General features: G+C 47.9%; 1 protein-coding gene across 4 annotated transcripts in view; it reads left to right on the forward strand.

The window, feature by feature from the left end:
- The first annotated feature begins 2,830 nt into the window (after positions 1-2,830).
- Positions 2,831-15,321, forward strand: part of SDK2 (sidekick cell adhesion molecule 2) — a 334,547-nt gene continuing 322,056 nt past the window's right edge. For all 4 annotated transcript variants that reach the window (XM_060271952.1, XM_060271953.1, XM_060271954.1 and 1 more), the window contains exon 1: positions 2,831-3,436. In XM_060271952.1, coding sequence (XP_060127935.1) covers positions 3,355-3,436 — 82 coding nt within the window. In that variant the 5' untranslated portion in view covers positions 2,831-3,354. The remainder of the gene's footprint in view (positions 3,437-15,321) is intronic.

Raw genomic sequence — 15,321 nt, forward strand, 5'->3', positions numbered from 1 at the left:
TTTGAGCAATAATAGAGACAGGGTATTTTTCCCAGCCAGAACTCACAAGAACTCTGTTCCAGCACCTCCCAGGTGGGCGACATTGTTATTATAAGAGAACAAGGAAGGCGTTCTTGGTGAGTTCTGGCACCTCTTTTCTCAAACAAAAAACAAACAAAAAACAACAACCAGAACTGGATAGAGAGATCGTTAAAAAAAAAAGTCTATTTATACCATTGTTTTAAATAACCTCCATGCTGCTTTAACTGTATTTTTCACTCTTAAGTAATTAAAAAAAAAACACACACACACACACATTAGGGATGAGTAGATTTTCCATGTTCTGATTTAAGTAGGTTGACTCTGCAAATAGCTTTCCTTTGCGCCAGGGAAGGGAAGCCTGTAGCCCTGGGCTATAGCATTTGCTTGCATGCAGAAGGTCCCAGGTTGAACCTGCAGTATCTTCAGATGTCCCTGAAACCTAAGAGAGCCACGGCTGGGATTTTGGTCTGACTTGACATAATGCAGCTTCCTATGCCCTTAAGGACAGTTTCACTCTCATTTAATCTGAAGGAAGGGCTGTAAGCTCAACGGCCTGACTCACTAGAAGTGCCCCATGCTCCTGTGACTCCAACTCCCTGGATGGACAGTGAGCAGGGAAGCCAGCAGCTGGAGTCCAAGATATCTGGAGGGCCACAGGTTCCTCTCCCTGCCTGCTGTAAAAAGATATGCAGACAATGATGTTTGCTTTGCCGTTTCTTTTGAGGCCAGGCCGCCAGGCAAAGGTCAGGTCCCTCAACATCCCTCCGAGAGCATAGAAGCCAACTCCTAGGGGCTGAGGTCCCTTTAAAAAGGTAAGGTGTTATGTATTAAGTTAACTGCAGTACTCATTCTGACCACTGTGGCTGCAGTTCTCACTCAGGTCCACGACATGCAAATGAAGGATTGAGAGTGGTGTTCACGGATTGGGTAGCTAGGGGAAGTTTGTTACTGTTGCAAGTTACTGAGTACTATATAAGCTAAGCTACTGTTCACTCCAGGACTCAGAGCTGAAATAAAGAGCTGGTTGTTTTAAGAGCTGTGTCTTCATCCATCTTTCCCACTATTCAACATAAAGGACCCCTGACAGTTAAGTCCAGTCATGAACGACTCTGGGGTTGTGGTGCTCATCTCGCTTTACACGCCAAAGGAACCGGTGTTTGTCCGCAGACAGTTTTTCCAGGTCGTGTGGCCAGCATGACTAAGCCGCTCCTGCTGCAACGGAACACCGAAACCAGAGCAGCACATGGAAACACTGTTTACCTTCCCGCCGGAGTGCTACCTATTTATCTACTTGCACTTTGATGTGCTTTTGAACTGCTAGGTTGGCAGGAGCAGGGACCGAGCAACAGGAGGTCACCCTGTTGTGGGGATTCGAACTGCTGACCTTCTGATCGGCAAGCCCAAGAGGCTCAGTGGTTTAGACCACAGCGCCACCAGTGTCCCTTCACCCCCCCCCTAATAAAACATTTGAGAAGGTTGCCCCCCAGGTGATGGGCATTGCAATTCAAATGATGTGTGTGTACATCTTACGTGGGCCCGGCAATGTTTTATTCAAGTTGGCACCCCTGTCTCCAGTTATGAGGGCTAGTGATTCCAGTACTTAACTGCACACCCAAGGTCCATGTTGTAAAAGACGTGTAAAACATTTGCAACAGCTGTTCCCCTGGAAGAGTTTCTGGACCCATTTTGCAAAACTGGGGGAGGAGGGGGTGGGGCAGGGAGAGACACAGAGAGGGGTGTCTACAAAAGACAGTAAATCTGGAATTATTTTCTCCGTGTTAAAACAACAAAACAATTTTGTTATCCGTGTTAAAACAAAAACAAAACAAAACCTTAACCCCCCCCCCCAAGGCAGGGATGCCGGCACAGCGCATCTTCTGAGCGCATCCTTCTGAGGATCGCGCTCTTCCAGCGCACAGAAGTTGCGCCCGCACCTGGGTCTTTTCAGAGGGGGCTTCTCTGATCCCCCAAGGCGGAGGAAAGAAAGGCTGTGGCCTCCGGTTCGCGCAGAGCGGAGGCTTTTCGTGCCCAGCCTTAAACGCCGCCCTGTTGAGCAGCGCTCGGCCAGACGCCAACCAGTCCTGCCTGGCGCGCACCGGGCGCTCTCGGAGCCGGCGTCGGTCACCAGGTGGCGCTGCCGGCCTCTCTCTTTCTCCGCCTACCCCGGGCTGAGGCTGCCGCCGCCGCCGCCGCTACCGCTGCTGGCGGCTCTACTGCTGCCAGATCTTTGGCTCACTCCGCTGCTGCCGAGCCGAGGAGCGGGAGGGCGGCAGCAGCAGCAGCAGTAGCGGAACCGCTGGAGGAGCCGGCTTGCTCCTGCAAGAGAGGAGCGCCGCGGCTGCCCTTGGAGACCCGTCGCCGCCAGTTCGCCTTCCGTATTTCAAGCCGGCGCTTGGGGTGGGTGGGTGGGGGTGCTGTGGGAAGCGGACACGTTCAGGAGACAGAGAGAGACGCAAGCCGCTGCCTCCGGCCATGGAGAAGAAGACCGCTCGCCTGGAGAGCTGAGCGGGGGGAAATCGGGGAGGGGAGAACCCCTGTCCCCCACCGCAGTCCGGATCCCCCCCTCCACGAAACTTTTCCCCCGCCTTGAAGCCCGCCGTCGTGCCTACCGAGAAAACTTCGCGCCGTCTGGGATTTTGCGTGTCTGAGTCGATCCCTCCCCCTTTCTTCTCGTGACTCCACGAGTCGATCGTTGCCTTTGCAGGGATCGATCCCCGTAGCCTTGAAGTAACGTTTTGAGAAGCTCGGAGCAGTTCCTGGAAACCTCCCCCCCCCATCTCTTCTCCCCCCGTAAAGGTTTCGTCCTCCTCCTCCCCCCCCCACCCTGTTGAGCTTCCAGGAGACCCAGGGAGCCGAGCGCCGTCCGCTCCTTCCGTGCTGCTGTTGCTGCTACGACCCCGGCAGAGGAGGGCAAGAATTTGCAACAGCCAGTGGGCGCCTTGCCTGCAAAACTCTCTCTGTGCTTCCTCGCCCGCCGAACCCCCTGGAGGATGGAGATGGTGGCTGTGTTGCAGCGGACTTCACAATTCCCCGTTCCCCCGTAGACTTTTTTCTTTTTTAAAAAGAGTTGATCCTAGGGCGGGATGTTTCAATTGGATATAATTGCTGCCTCCCTGTTTGCTTTTTCAATGCGCCCTGGAGGACGAAGTGGCATTCTCTAAGGTCTGGCCGAGAAGATCGTTATAAAAACGGAAGAAGAGCAGAGGGAATCCCCTCTTCCCTGAGCGGTTCTTCCTGGGATCCGGCAGCAGGCATAAGGGATACTAATCTAGATACAGAACAAAAAAACGCTCCAGCAGAAGTTCTCTTCCTTGCAAAGCTTCTCTGGTAACCATGGCTGGGATTGACAAACGCTGGGAGATAATGTGCTGCGCGATCGTCGTGCTTCTGGGCAGCCCTGCAGCCACAGCCCAAGGTAAATCGAGGAGGGGGTTGCTTACGAAGCCCCCTGCCCGCCTTCAATGGCTTGCATATGTGGTTTGGGAGGGGGCGCGCTGGACGGTGCAATGGAGATATAGGGGCGCGCGGCAAAATCTGGATATTTAGCTCCTAGTAGCTGCTGGATACCTTTAGCTGCTGGAGAGCAAGGCAGGGATGTTCAAGACCCGCACTTCGTGTTAAGTGCATGACTTTTTTTGCCTGATGGGAGTTGGATCAACTCAGCCATAGGATAAGGAGAGCCTGTTAAATGGGAAGGGGCGACGGGGGGTAAGAGATTGGCAGAGAGAAGGGGGGGAAAATCTTCGGCTTTTTTTTCTTAGTTGGGCGATGGAGACTTTTCTTCAGTTCGGTCCGATCTGTGCTTTGGTTAGTCAGGAGGAGGTTGACGGCGGGGGGGGGGGAGAGGTTGTTTTGTTGTGGATGCCGGGAGACACGGCTGTGGAGAAGTTTACGTCTGGTCGGTTTGCGGGACTGAAATGCCTATTCAAAAGTAATCAAGAGATCAAAGCGGAGTGGGAAGGAGGGAGACGGAGACGAGGAGAGGCAGGCAGGCGCTGGAGATTTGAGGGAGATAAAAAGAAAGGCTTTAAAGAGGAGGGGGGAAAGGAGGAGGGCCTCCTGTTGAAGGGCACTTTCTGTATTTTCTCTGCTGGGGGCGGCGGCGGAATTCACAGCTCGATCCGAATTCGATCCTAAGCATGTTCATTTAAGAAGTGGGGCTCGATCCCTAGCAAGTGGGAAAGAAAGAGCTCTCAGCCCCAAGAAAGTCCGGTGGGGCTTGCCTTCGAGTGCACTCGTTTCTTTTAAAAATGCAAAGGATCAGAATGCACGCCCGTCTGGGTTGCGCGCCCAGGAAGAAGCCTGCGGGGCGAGGTTTCCCCAAAGCACCGCCGGCCCCTCTCAAAGCGCGGGCTGGCCGCCGGTGAACCCGGCTTCCCCTTCGCGCAGCCAAAAGGCTTGAATGTTCCTTGGAGAGGGCTGCGTGTGTCTCCCTTTCTGTGTGTGTGGCGTGCACAGCCCAGTGCAAAGCAGGCTGCCTGGGATACCCAGAGAACTTCCGGGGGAGAAGAATGCAACACGTGGGGCAGACCTAAAAGAAAAGAAAGAGAAGGAGAGAGAGCTCCTTCCCTCCCTCACCCTCTCTCTGTCACCACAAAAGAAAATACTGCCTTGGGTGTTTTTCCCCCCAGAATAATCCTTCGCTCAAGCTGAGGGGGGAAATGAATTGTGCGGCGACTCTGAGGAAATAATAGCAATGCCACCGCACGGCGACTTCGCCAGGCTCCCTCTCGCGCGCCAGCCTTTTATTTTTTAAAGGCTTGGATGGAGAGGGTGACCTCTTTTTTGCACAGCCTGTTGTCTCGCGATAAGGGCCTCTCTCTCCCTCTCCCTCTCTCCAAAGCTGCTTACAGGTGGGCAGGCTTTTCAAAGCGCGCAGAGGCGAAGCGGGGACCGTAGGGCAGCCGTCAAGTGTCGTCGGCGTCGTCCCGGCGCCAAAGCGCCTCATTCTCTCCTCTCAGCTCCCCCGCCCCTCCGCCATTTCACGTCCAGCCTCGTTTGATGTGTGTGACTTCATTGGCCAGAGCAGCCCGGCGTAGCGAAATTCCCGCGCGCCTGGCATTCCAACTGAGGCGGGGGGACGGGGGGGGGGGCGGCGGGCAGAATGAGGGACTGATTTAAGACAATGGCCGCCACATGCCATTCTTTTCCCATGCCTCAGGAAAGGGTTAATTCTCCTGCAACCTAGGAAAAGCTGGGTTGTCTTATCAGCCGTTCTTCTCGTTCTGCCTTGTTATAAAAGCACCAATTTGTCCAAAAATAAAAAATTGAACGCCCTGGTTCACAGATGGGGGGAGGGCGTTGATGAAAGAAAGCAGACGGGTTTTCGGTGATTTGCAAAGAAGAAGAAAGCGAATGATAGAGACCAATAGCAACAAGGAAAAGTTGCAGAGGGGATTAAACACTAGGGCTGTTTGGGGAGGTGTTTTGTTGTGGTCTGGAGAATTCAATCAGTTGTCCTAGAATACATTGAGCTACCTGTTGCCTGTAGCTGTTCATTTTCTCTCCTTTCCTTCCCCTTCTTTTTTCCTTTTTCTTTTACCACATACTTAGGGCTCTTGAAAAAGTTTCAGAAGCTTCCCAAACTCCCCTTTTCCCTCCTCCATCCTTGGGCTGATCCAATATTTGGTTAGTTATCCAAACGGCCGCTTTAAATGCCTGGCGCAGGTTTTACAGCCCGCCTGTATAATATCTCACCCAGGCACCTTCCTCTCGCCTCATTTTCTATCTCTTGACCTGTCAAGATAACAATACCAGCCAGGAGAGATTTATGGTCAAGAGGCAGGAGGCAATGGCTGGCTGAACCCATGGAGGCTGGCGATAGCTCCTTGGGGCTGCCAAGGGAAAGGAAGTGGGGGCGAGATGGGCGGCAGTTCCAGGGTCCAACTTGATTTATTTTCTCCCGAGGCTGGCAGGCGGGTGGTGGCAAAGCCTTGCTCATAATGGAGAGCATCCGCAGCAAAAGGATGTGTTGAGGAAGCTAATGCAAAGGGCACATAACTGCTTCCCTGTGCTTCTGCTCCTGAACAAAAACAAAAAACCCCACACCTGGCTGTGTGGATCAGGAGAAGAGTGGCAGGACTCTAAATGCGTATAATGGGCTGGTCGGATTTGCAGATAGGATGCTGTGTAATCATCTCTGGGTGGAAGAGGCAAACAAAAAACAAAAAAACCCACTGTATTTATTCCCTCAAATCAATGCACTTAGATGTTTGCCCTCTTTTCAGCTAAACACACTTGCTAGCTTCTGGGACTTGGTTGGTTTGCTTCAGCCACCAGTTGCTGAAATCTTAATGTTCCCTCCCCATCCACTATTCTCAGCTTCCTCCCGTCCAGTTTCCCCTCTCTGCAGAGCTGTTGGAACCTAGCTATGCAAAACCCTTTTAACATGAATCAAATGAAAAGTTTGCCATTAGAAAAAAAAGGTAATTGGCGAGTACCTATTCATGACAGGCCATGGTCTGTGAGTGCCACAAGCCAGCGCAGGACCATGCGATAAGCTAATTGCCTCCGGGATGCTTATGTGCTGTGCAGACTATTTTCAGCCACTTCTGTTATCTGAACGTGATACATAAATAGACTCCTTCTTTAGGCAGAGAGCATTGATCTGGATGCACTAGCCAACGTAGGTTCTTGGAAACTCTAAACTACCTGAAAGGGCAAGAGGAGGGATGTGTGATGATGCCAAGGAAGAAGGGGAAAGTGCTTTCTTTTTATAGTAGACTTTGGGGATGCAAAAGGGTTTCTTAATACCACACATTAGGCTTGTGGTATTGGCATCTTCCATGATTACTGTGGGCTGAATGCAATATTTTTTTTAAAAAAATTACCCAAATTTATTTAACCGCTACTTGATACATTGTGCAAGCATGAGTACGGTGGGCAGGTTCTAGATCTTCTGCATTTCTTCGCCGCCCCATTCCCCGGTGACCCCTAGGGATCATGTGCAGTTGTCAAAATGCCTAGTGATGCTCATCCATTCTTGCCTTTGAAAGTCTGGGGCACTTTGTGCCAAAGCAGGAACTAAAATAAGGTCAGTCTTAACAGCTAACTTCAATAGGTGGATAACGCCACTGACAATAGGGTTGTCAGTGTGTATGTGTATATGTATGTGTATGCATATGTGTGTACTGTACGTGTATATGTGTGAGTTCTACTCCTATGAGCTGCAGTCATTGGCAGGTTGCAATGCTTATGTCATGGGAAGCTTGACTTGCTGACTCAACAGCCAGTTGACCTAAAGAAAATTCACAGGAGCGCAGTGTAAGTTTGGCCCGTGTTTTTCTGGTCAGTTGGGAACCCTAAATCTCCAGTTTGTAAAGGGTCAGGAAGCAGATGATGGGAGAAGACCCTTTTCTGCCTGAGACCCTGGGGAGCTGCTGTCTGAGTAGACGGCATTGGGAACAGGGTGGATAAAAATCAATGATTTTTTTTAAATAATAAAAAAAATCGGATTTTTTTTGAATTAAATCGATTTTTTTGATTTAAATTGGATTTTTTTAAATAAAATGCTTTTTGAGGAAAATATATTACCATCCAAAGGTTATTCCATCATGAAATAAAGATTGGTTTTTTAATTATGTAGAATAAGGTTGTGTATGTTTAATTTTTGGGGTAAATAAATGCCATTAATCCATTCACAATGTCATGCTCTTCCAGAGGTTTTTGTAAGATTATTGGGCAGTTTCTCTGCCTACAAGATATTATCACAGATGCTTGGTTTACTTTTGCAGTTCTCAAAACTGAATTTGACTCAACAGAGATCACATGCCTCTTCTTCACAGCAAAAATGTTATAACATGAACAGAGTTGAGAAAAAGACCTTAATCCTATTGTTCTACAAACCTATGAATACAGAAACAACCCCTTCAGTGCTAAGTTTCAAGAAGTTCACTGAACAGAATAGAAACAATATTTTTCAGATTGTTTGGAGTAGACAGTATTTAAGTTTTTCATGTGTAGGCTGGGCTGACAGTCTAAGTTTCTTAAAATATATATATTTTGTTTTTGTTTAGCCAAATTAGTTAACAAACATGGATGTTTGTTTAAGCAAACAACATATGCTGTAATGTTATTGTTTCAGTTGAATAAATCTATTTAAATTGTTATTGTTAAGGTAATGATTATTTTTCTCCTTCCTAAGTACAACAGTAAAGTTGTCCAAATATGAATGATTAACCTATTAAACTGGGGATAAAAAAACTAATATGAAAAGTTGTTATTCTAAAAATCTTCATCTACTTGCATATTAAAGTTATACCAGCAAGAATTGGTCTTTATGTAGAAAACTATGATTTAAATCAAGCCTTACTGACTAGTGATTTAAATCGTGATTTAAATCAGTTTGATTTAAATCAAATCCACCCTGATTGGGAAGATGGGAAATATAGTCTGACCTGATGTAAGGCAGCTTCTTACGTTTCCTGTTGCAAGGCCTAAACGAAATGCACGTGTGGGTGTGGTCATTTGTAATACATTGCTTTCCGAGAAGTGCACACTGGCCTACTGTCAGGACTGGCTGGACACAGAGGAATGGTGGGAGGAAGAAGTTGGGGAACCACTAAGGGAAGAAGGCTCAGAGCCTGGGGAGTGGTAGCGGGACAATGATGGGTGGTCAAGAGGGAGAAGAAAAGACTGGGAAGAGGATGTGTCAAAAGCTGAAGGGTTAACAGAGCTTAGTGAGCTGGGAAAGTGCTGTCAAATGGGAGAAGGCAGAGATGAGTCAGGCTAATTAAGAGTCTTGGGCTGCGACAAGCTTCCCTCCCCTCTTTCCCCCAGAATCAAGAGAGGCATGAAGAGAGGTTGGCGATACACAGACGTAGTCTCCGATTGCTTGGAAAAAGCCCTGGAGAGGAGGGGACTTAGATGGCTGTGGGGAGGCAGGGACTTTCAATCTCAGCAACTGGTTTTTCATGGAGCAAAACCACCAGGAATGAGCCGCTGTGCTCCTTAGGCTTGACTGTCTGCCAAGTATGTGGAGATCGTGCTTTTGCTAATAAAGAGTTAACTCCAAGTTTGAACTGTGTGATTACTGACCAGCAGGCTCTGTGACATCTACAGAGAGGGATCGTAGGTTAGTGGTAGAGCATACTGTTTGCTTGGGAAAGATCCTTAGGGACCAGGGCTGAGGAACTCTTTCCAGGTCTGAGGACGTGGGAGCCATGTGATGATTTACATTAGCAAATGTCTAGTCGTGCCATTTAGGCACACATAGTGCCAGTTTGGTAGAAAGCTTAACAAAATCTTCAGGAGGCACACCAAATCTGCAAGAGGAGGAGCAGTTCTTTGCCCAGTAGCTGTGTATGCTGCTCCCTCTAGGTTGCAGAGAAAGGCTGTTCAAGGGATATCAAGAATTGCAGCCACATTTAGTGATGCTGATGTTGAGGTCAAAACCGTTTTTGTCCCACGTGTGTTTGCTGCACAGATGCACAGAGTGAAAGGTAGCCTTGCCTTGAAAGGGCTTGGCAGGCTAAATGTGTGAGAGAGACTAGCTAGAGGTGAAAATAAAACCGCATCCAAAGTCACAGCACAGTTCAGTGGCAAATGTGGGAACCTAGTCCTGTTCCAGTGACGTAGAATCATAGAGGATCATCTAGTCAGCAATGCAGGAACATGCAGCCTGTCCCATATGGGGATCGAACCTGCAACCTTGGCATTATCAGCACTGTGGCCAATGAGTGCCTCATTATCGGTGCCAGAAACCCTCTTAAAACATTGGGGTGCCAGTGGGTCCATTCCAGGATGGGGAGTAACTCCCCCTGGCATGGGATAATGGTTCACATATTCCTGCATTGAAGTCAGGAAGGTTTCTAGCCTGACCCTTAGCACCTGTCCCTTTGCTCCAGGGGTGGCATTATGTCTTTGGAAACATTGCCCAGGCAGTGAAGGCAGCATTTGTGATTGTGGAGGAGCCTGTGACTCTTTCCTTTGGGTACCTAACATCCAAGGTGCATACCACAATGTATTCTCTCTCTCTCTCTCTCTCTCCTCTGAATTTATAGCCATTGTTTTCAGCAGCTGACGAAGCCAAAGCCTTCTCAGTGCCCCTGGCTCTTAATGCTGCCTCTTCTTTGCACCTAGCCTATAATTTCTCAGTAATTAAGTCCAGAACATAACAGATAAACTCGCAGTATATTATCCAGAAGGGCCCCTGTGTCAGAAACTGTGACGGTCTCTTTGATTTATTCACTTGCGCTCGCCGAGTTCCTCTTCTCCTTGTCTCTGAGTTTCTGTCTCCTGGGCTCTCTTGCATTGTGTTTGCTCTCAGGCATCAGAAGCTATTACGGCCTGCGTTATGAACTTTTTCCAATTTATTTCGTAAACTCACGCCTCTGTCGTCTTTGTTTAAAAAACTGTAGTGTGTGTTTCACTGAAATATATATTGTGTGTGTGTGTCGGCCAAGGGAAGGAGAATTAGCACAAGGTGCTCCACTTGAATTTCTTGTTGACTGTTGAATGAATCGGGTTTTGTAACTGTAATGCAGTACCATTTCATGGTCTGGTTCCTGTATATATTTTTTTTAAAAAAAACACACTCTTAAAATATGCAGAAGAGATGGGCAAAAAAGGAGACAGTAGTAAGGATAACCTAATTAAAAAAAAATGTGGTCTAAAATATTGTACTTTTGCTATTAGATTCTTGAATTATTTGGAGACACATGGTGCAATCCTATACACCAGTTATAGCCAACTTGGTACTACTTCACTCAACTCTGATCATTGGATATTACTGGCTGGTGCTGAAGGAAGTTTGATGTCCAGTAATATTTGGAGAGCACGGCATTGACTCACCCTACTAGACACACTTACCTGGGAGAAAATTTAATTGACCTCATTGTATGGGATTGCAAACTAGACATTATAAGGCACCGCAGTCAACCTATGTCTTTCCCCATGGCCCATGCATTTAGCAAAACAGGTGATATAATAACAAGTCTGGTGTTTATTGGCTGCTGTTTGCAATGATAAAGGGAATACTGAATGCAAAGAGGTCACCTTAATCATGCATTTCCTTTACTGGACCAGGATTGTAAATAGCCAGTCGCCAGGCAATCAGCCAGGGTTGTTTCTCTGAACCAGAATAGAACTGAATACTGTATCTGCCACCACCTTGAACTTTAGTATGCCATCAATTGTGGTTCAGAAGGAGCAGCAAAATGTTTTTGGTTGGTAGTCTTTGTGGACTTCCATGCAAGGCTGCACTCGGCTTTCTTACCAGGAAGCAAGAGGGAGTTGTGAGCTGGCAGAAGCTAGGCATTTCTCATAATGCATTGTTGGGCCCTTATATTCTCAAAGCAGATGTAAAAATTAGTGTTTTGGAAGCAATATCCACTCCTTGTGTTACTATCAATGTCCACACACCAGCCCCTCTTCTGGATACAGTGGTACCTCGGGTTAAGAACTTAATTTGTCCATTCTTAACCTGAAACCGTTCTTAACCTGAGAGGCGTGCTTTTGCTAATGGGGCCTCTTGCTGCTGCTGTGCTGCTGGTACACAATTTTCGTTCTTATCCTGGTGCAAAGTTCTCAACCTGGAGCAGCTACTTCCTGGCTAGCGGAGTTTGTAACCCGAAGCGCCTGTAACCTGAAGCGTCTGTAACCCAAGGTACCACTGTATAAGGCCGGCCACGCATTTCTGTACTGTAGTGCCCTCACTGAGGAGCTAGGACTATAGCATCCAAAGAAGCCATCTCCAATCCAGCTAGTTAAGTTCTGTGCACTTACCCATTCATGGTTGCGGAGCTATATATGCAAGCGGGTGTTTTGTTTGTGGTTCCTGACTGAATCCACCTGTATGGTTAGTCGGAAAACATGCAACAGTGCTGATCAATTCTTTCTCCTCCCCAAACAGCTAATTTGTGCTATCTGTGCACAGCCAGGTGGGGGTGATTAAATCTGGGATCATTTTGGAGTAAGTTGCTTGCTTCCCTGTTCCATCTTCTTCTGGTTGCCACGTGGAATTCTGCTAAACATTTTTGGATGGGCTGCAGGCAGAGGTGGTGACGCTGCCGGTCGTTTTATGTTTACATTGTTATTGTAACGAAGGAAGGTCACGTACTAAGTTCCGTGGACAGAATAATTAAAGTCGATAACTTTCCCCAAAAGCTTGGTTTTGTTTTGTTTTTGTACATCCTGTTCTTCAAGAACACATTTCTCCCTAACTATAATCTCAGGGTTTCGCTATAACAATTCCATTCAATTCTGTGAGTTTAGGATACAGGCCCATTGGTGGCCATGGAGACAGCTGCTCTTTGTAATGGCCCTGTATGTAGTTGAGAAATGTTGCTTTGCTCCCCATCCATCATCCCAAAGCTGAATGTGATCATTTTGTTCACATCTTGCTCAAGCCTTGCTTTGGACATTTTTATCTCTTCCTCTTCTCCATAAACTTGTTAATTTATCCACTTCACCACTGCATTCTGGACCATGTGTCCACTAGGTCTGTCAGTTTCACAGGAAATATAAATTAAGTGCCATGTTACACACTTTTGTGTGTGTGTGGTGGTGGTGGTGGCCTTTGACACGTGAGATGTACATTTTCAAGACCCACACAAATTTTGCGTGTGAGAGAGGTACTTAGTTAATAAATAATGATAATACATGTGGCTGCAACATACATGTATTTCATTCAGTGACACTTAACAGGGAGCTGCGATTGGCCACAGCTCCTTGTGGAATGTGCGCTTCGCAACAAACCCACATTTGCCTGTGTGTGGTGTAATATGTAAAATAGCCCTCTGATGAACAGTTCGTATTGCAAACTTAAACTGGCATTGACATTGCCCCCCCTTTAAATAACCTGAGAAATAAGGCAAATCTCCTATCTCATGCCTGTAGTTCTGGAAACCTCAAATTATACTTGATATTTTGATTTGAGGGTAGCCGGTTCTTAAAACCACTTGTTTATCCAGCTAATGAAATGGCTAAGTTCAGAAGTTTGCATTTCTGAGTCGAACTCTGGCCACCTTTTAAACTCCCTACACTTATCTCTTTTGTGCGGTCGCCTCTGCAATTGGAAGTCCATGAATACGCCTACTAGGAGCTCGAGGAAAATACACGCAACGATGTGATCCAACCCATGTCTCTTTTTGATTGTGTGTTTGGGGTGTGGAGGTAAGACGTTGGAAAGAACAGTCCATGGATGTGGTGCTTTATATAACCACGAATGTTGACTAAATGTAAGCATGTTGTATTACAGGGTTTCCCAAACTTGGGTCTCCAGCTGTTTTTGGACTACTACAACTCCCATCATCCCTAGCTAGCAGGATCAGTGGTCGGGGATGATGGGAATTGTAGTCCAAAAACAGCTGGCGACCCAAGTTTGGGAAGCTCTGTTGTATGAGAATGTATAAACAGAGGAAGAGGCTGCTGGATCAGGCCTGTCTTGCCCAGCATCCTTGGCAAATCAGATGCCTGTGAGAAGCTTGCAAGTCGGGCATGAATGCAACATCACTTCACTAATATATACTGCTACTAATATATACTACTAAAGTTGTAAAAGTATAGCTTTTCCTCATGATAAGGAAAAGTCGCATCAAGTCAATACACCACACTATCCTGTATTGCCGGTTCTGCTGTTTTCCCTTTGTCTGATTTGTATCGGCAGGTTCCAGTTGGGGGAGCTCTTCTCAGAAGCTTATGGGTCTGTGTTTTGGAAGCTGAGCGGGGGTACAATAGCTTGGCATCTTCCTACGAAGATCTGAGCTGACATCCGTCTTTTGTTGCATGATCGATTCAGCTAAAGAAAGCCAGGTCGATAAGAGCTTGAGAAGCAGAGGGGGGAGAAGAAGAATGAAAGAGAAACCAAACCAAAAAAAATACTCAAATCGAGAGAGCCACTGTCCTAATGGCTCCGCCTGTGTAGAAGTAAAAAAGAAGTTTGATTACCCGCACTTGTTATATACATGCCAGAATGCCAATCGGGGAAGGCACACTGAAAGTTTAATTATTGTAGAGGCGAGCCGCACCACGTAATTATTAATTACCCAGGGCAAAAATAACTTATTGATTAAAGCCGATTGCTAATTATCCACAGTGGAATGCAATGTTTATCAGGAGGATAATATGTCACGGAGCTGATGGCATTGAGGCTCAGGGGTGGGTCTCAGCTGGAGCGCCCTCAGTGGCTCAGGCTCCAGCTGATGGGCAAGCTGGGCGATTAAAGGGCACATTGCGATAGACTTGTCTTTATTTCCTTCGCACCAAGTAAGTATTTCAAAATATGGGGGTGAGCACAAACAGAATTTCCTGTTTCCTCTTCCCCTGCTTAAAAAAAGTCATTGCATAGAAATCATAGAAGCAGGCCAAACCCTACGCCAAAGGGTAAATGGACATGAATCTGACATCAGGAATCACAAGACAGAGAAACCAGTAGGAGAACACTTCAATCTCCCAGGACTCAAAGTAGCTGTCTTATTACAAAAGAATTTCAGAAATAGGCTGGAAAGAGAAGTTGCTGAATCACAACTTATTACCAAACTTTAAACCATGGAGAAACCATGGATTAAGACCTAATAAGGTCTTAATAGAGACGTTGGATTCTTATCTCATTATACATGACTAGTGTCATTCAGCCCGTTTAGAAAACGGGCGCTAGAAGATATGTGAGAGGAGCAGCGGGGCCGCAGCCTTCCCTCTCTCTCCACGCTCGGCCGCGGGGCGCGCCAAGAACGCAAGTAAACAAACTCGCTCTCCTGTTGTGCCCCGCGGCCGAGCGCAGAGAGGGAGGGAAGGTCACGGCCTCTCCGCTCCTCTCACGGGCTCCTCTGTCGCTGCTCCGCATCCTCTAGGCGCCCATGGAGGCAGGCCCCCTGAGGGCGAGGAGCTCAGGACGGGCAGAGGCCAGGGAAGGTGAGGCATGCTCGGGCCGGGCTGCTCCCGCCGGGCTGCTCCCGCTGCTGCTGTTACCGTCGCCGCCTCCGCCTCCTTCCTTCGCCAGAACAACGGAGGCTGGTGACGAAGGTGGCTCCGGGGGCGCCCATGGCTGTCACGGGGCCGAAGCCAGGGCGGGGGAGGGGGCGGGGATCCTCTAGGCGCCCATGGAGGCCAGCACTGGGAGAGGCCTGCTAGCACAGCCTCCGGCGCCGCATGAGAGTGTCCTGGGCACGCGACTGAGATCCCTGTGTCCAATCCCTGTGTCCGTGGGGCACATGCGCAGTAGCGCGGACACAGGGACTGGACGCAGAGACACTTGCATATTATTATGGTATATAGGATAAAGCTATTTTTAGCCATCTCACCCCTTGCTTTTTCCTGTAAGACCAATTGCAGTCGTTCACAGTCAACAGGTTTACCACACCT

Source organism: Zootoca vivipara, chromosome 2 (assembly GCF_963506605.1).
Source record: "Zootoca vivipara chromosome 2, rZooViv1.1, whole genome shotgun sequence".
In the NCBI taxonomy this organism is placed as follows: domain Eukaryota; kingdom Metazoa; phylum Chordata; class Lepidosauria; order Squamata; family Lacertidae; genus Zootoca; species Zootoca vivipara.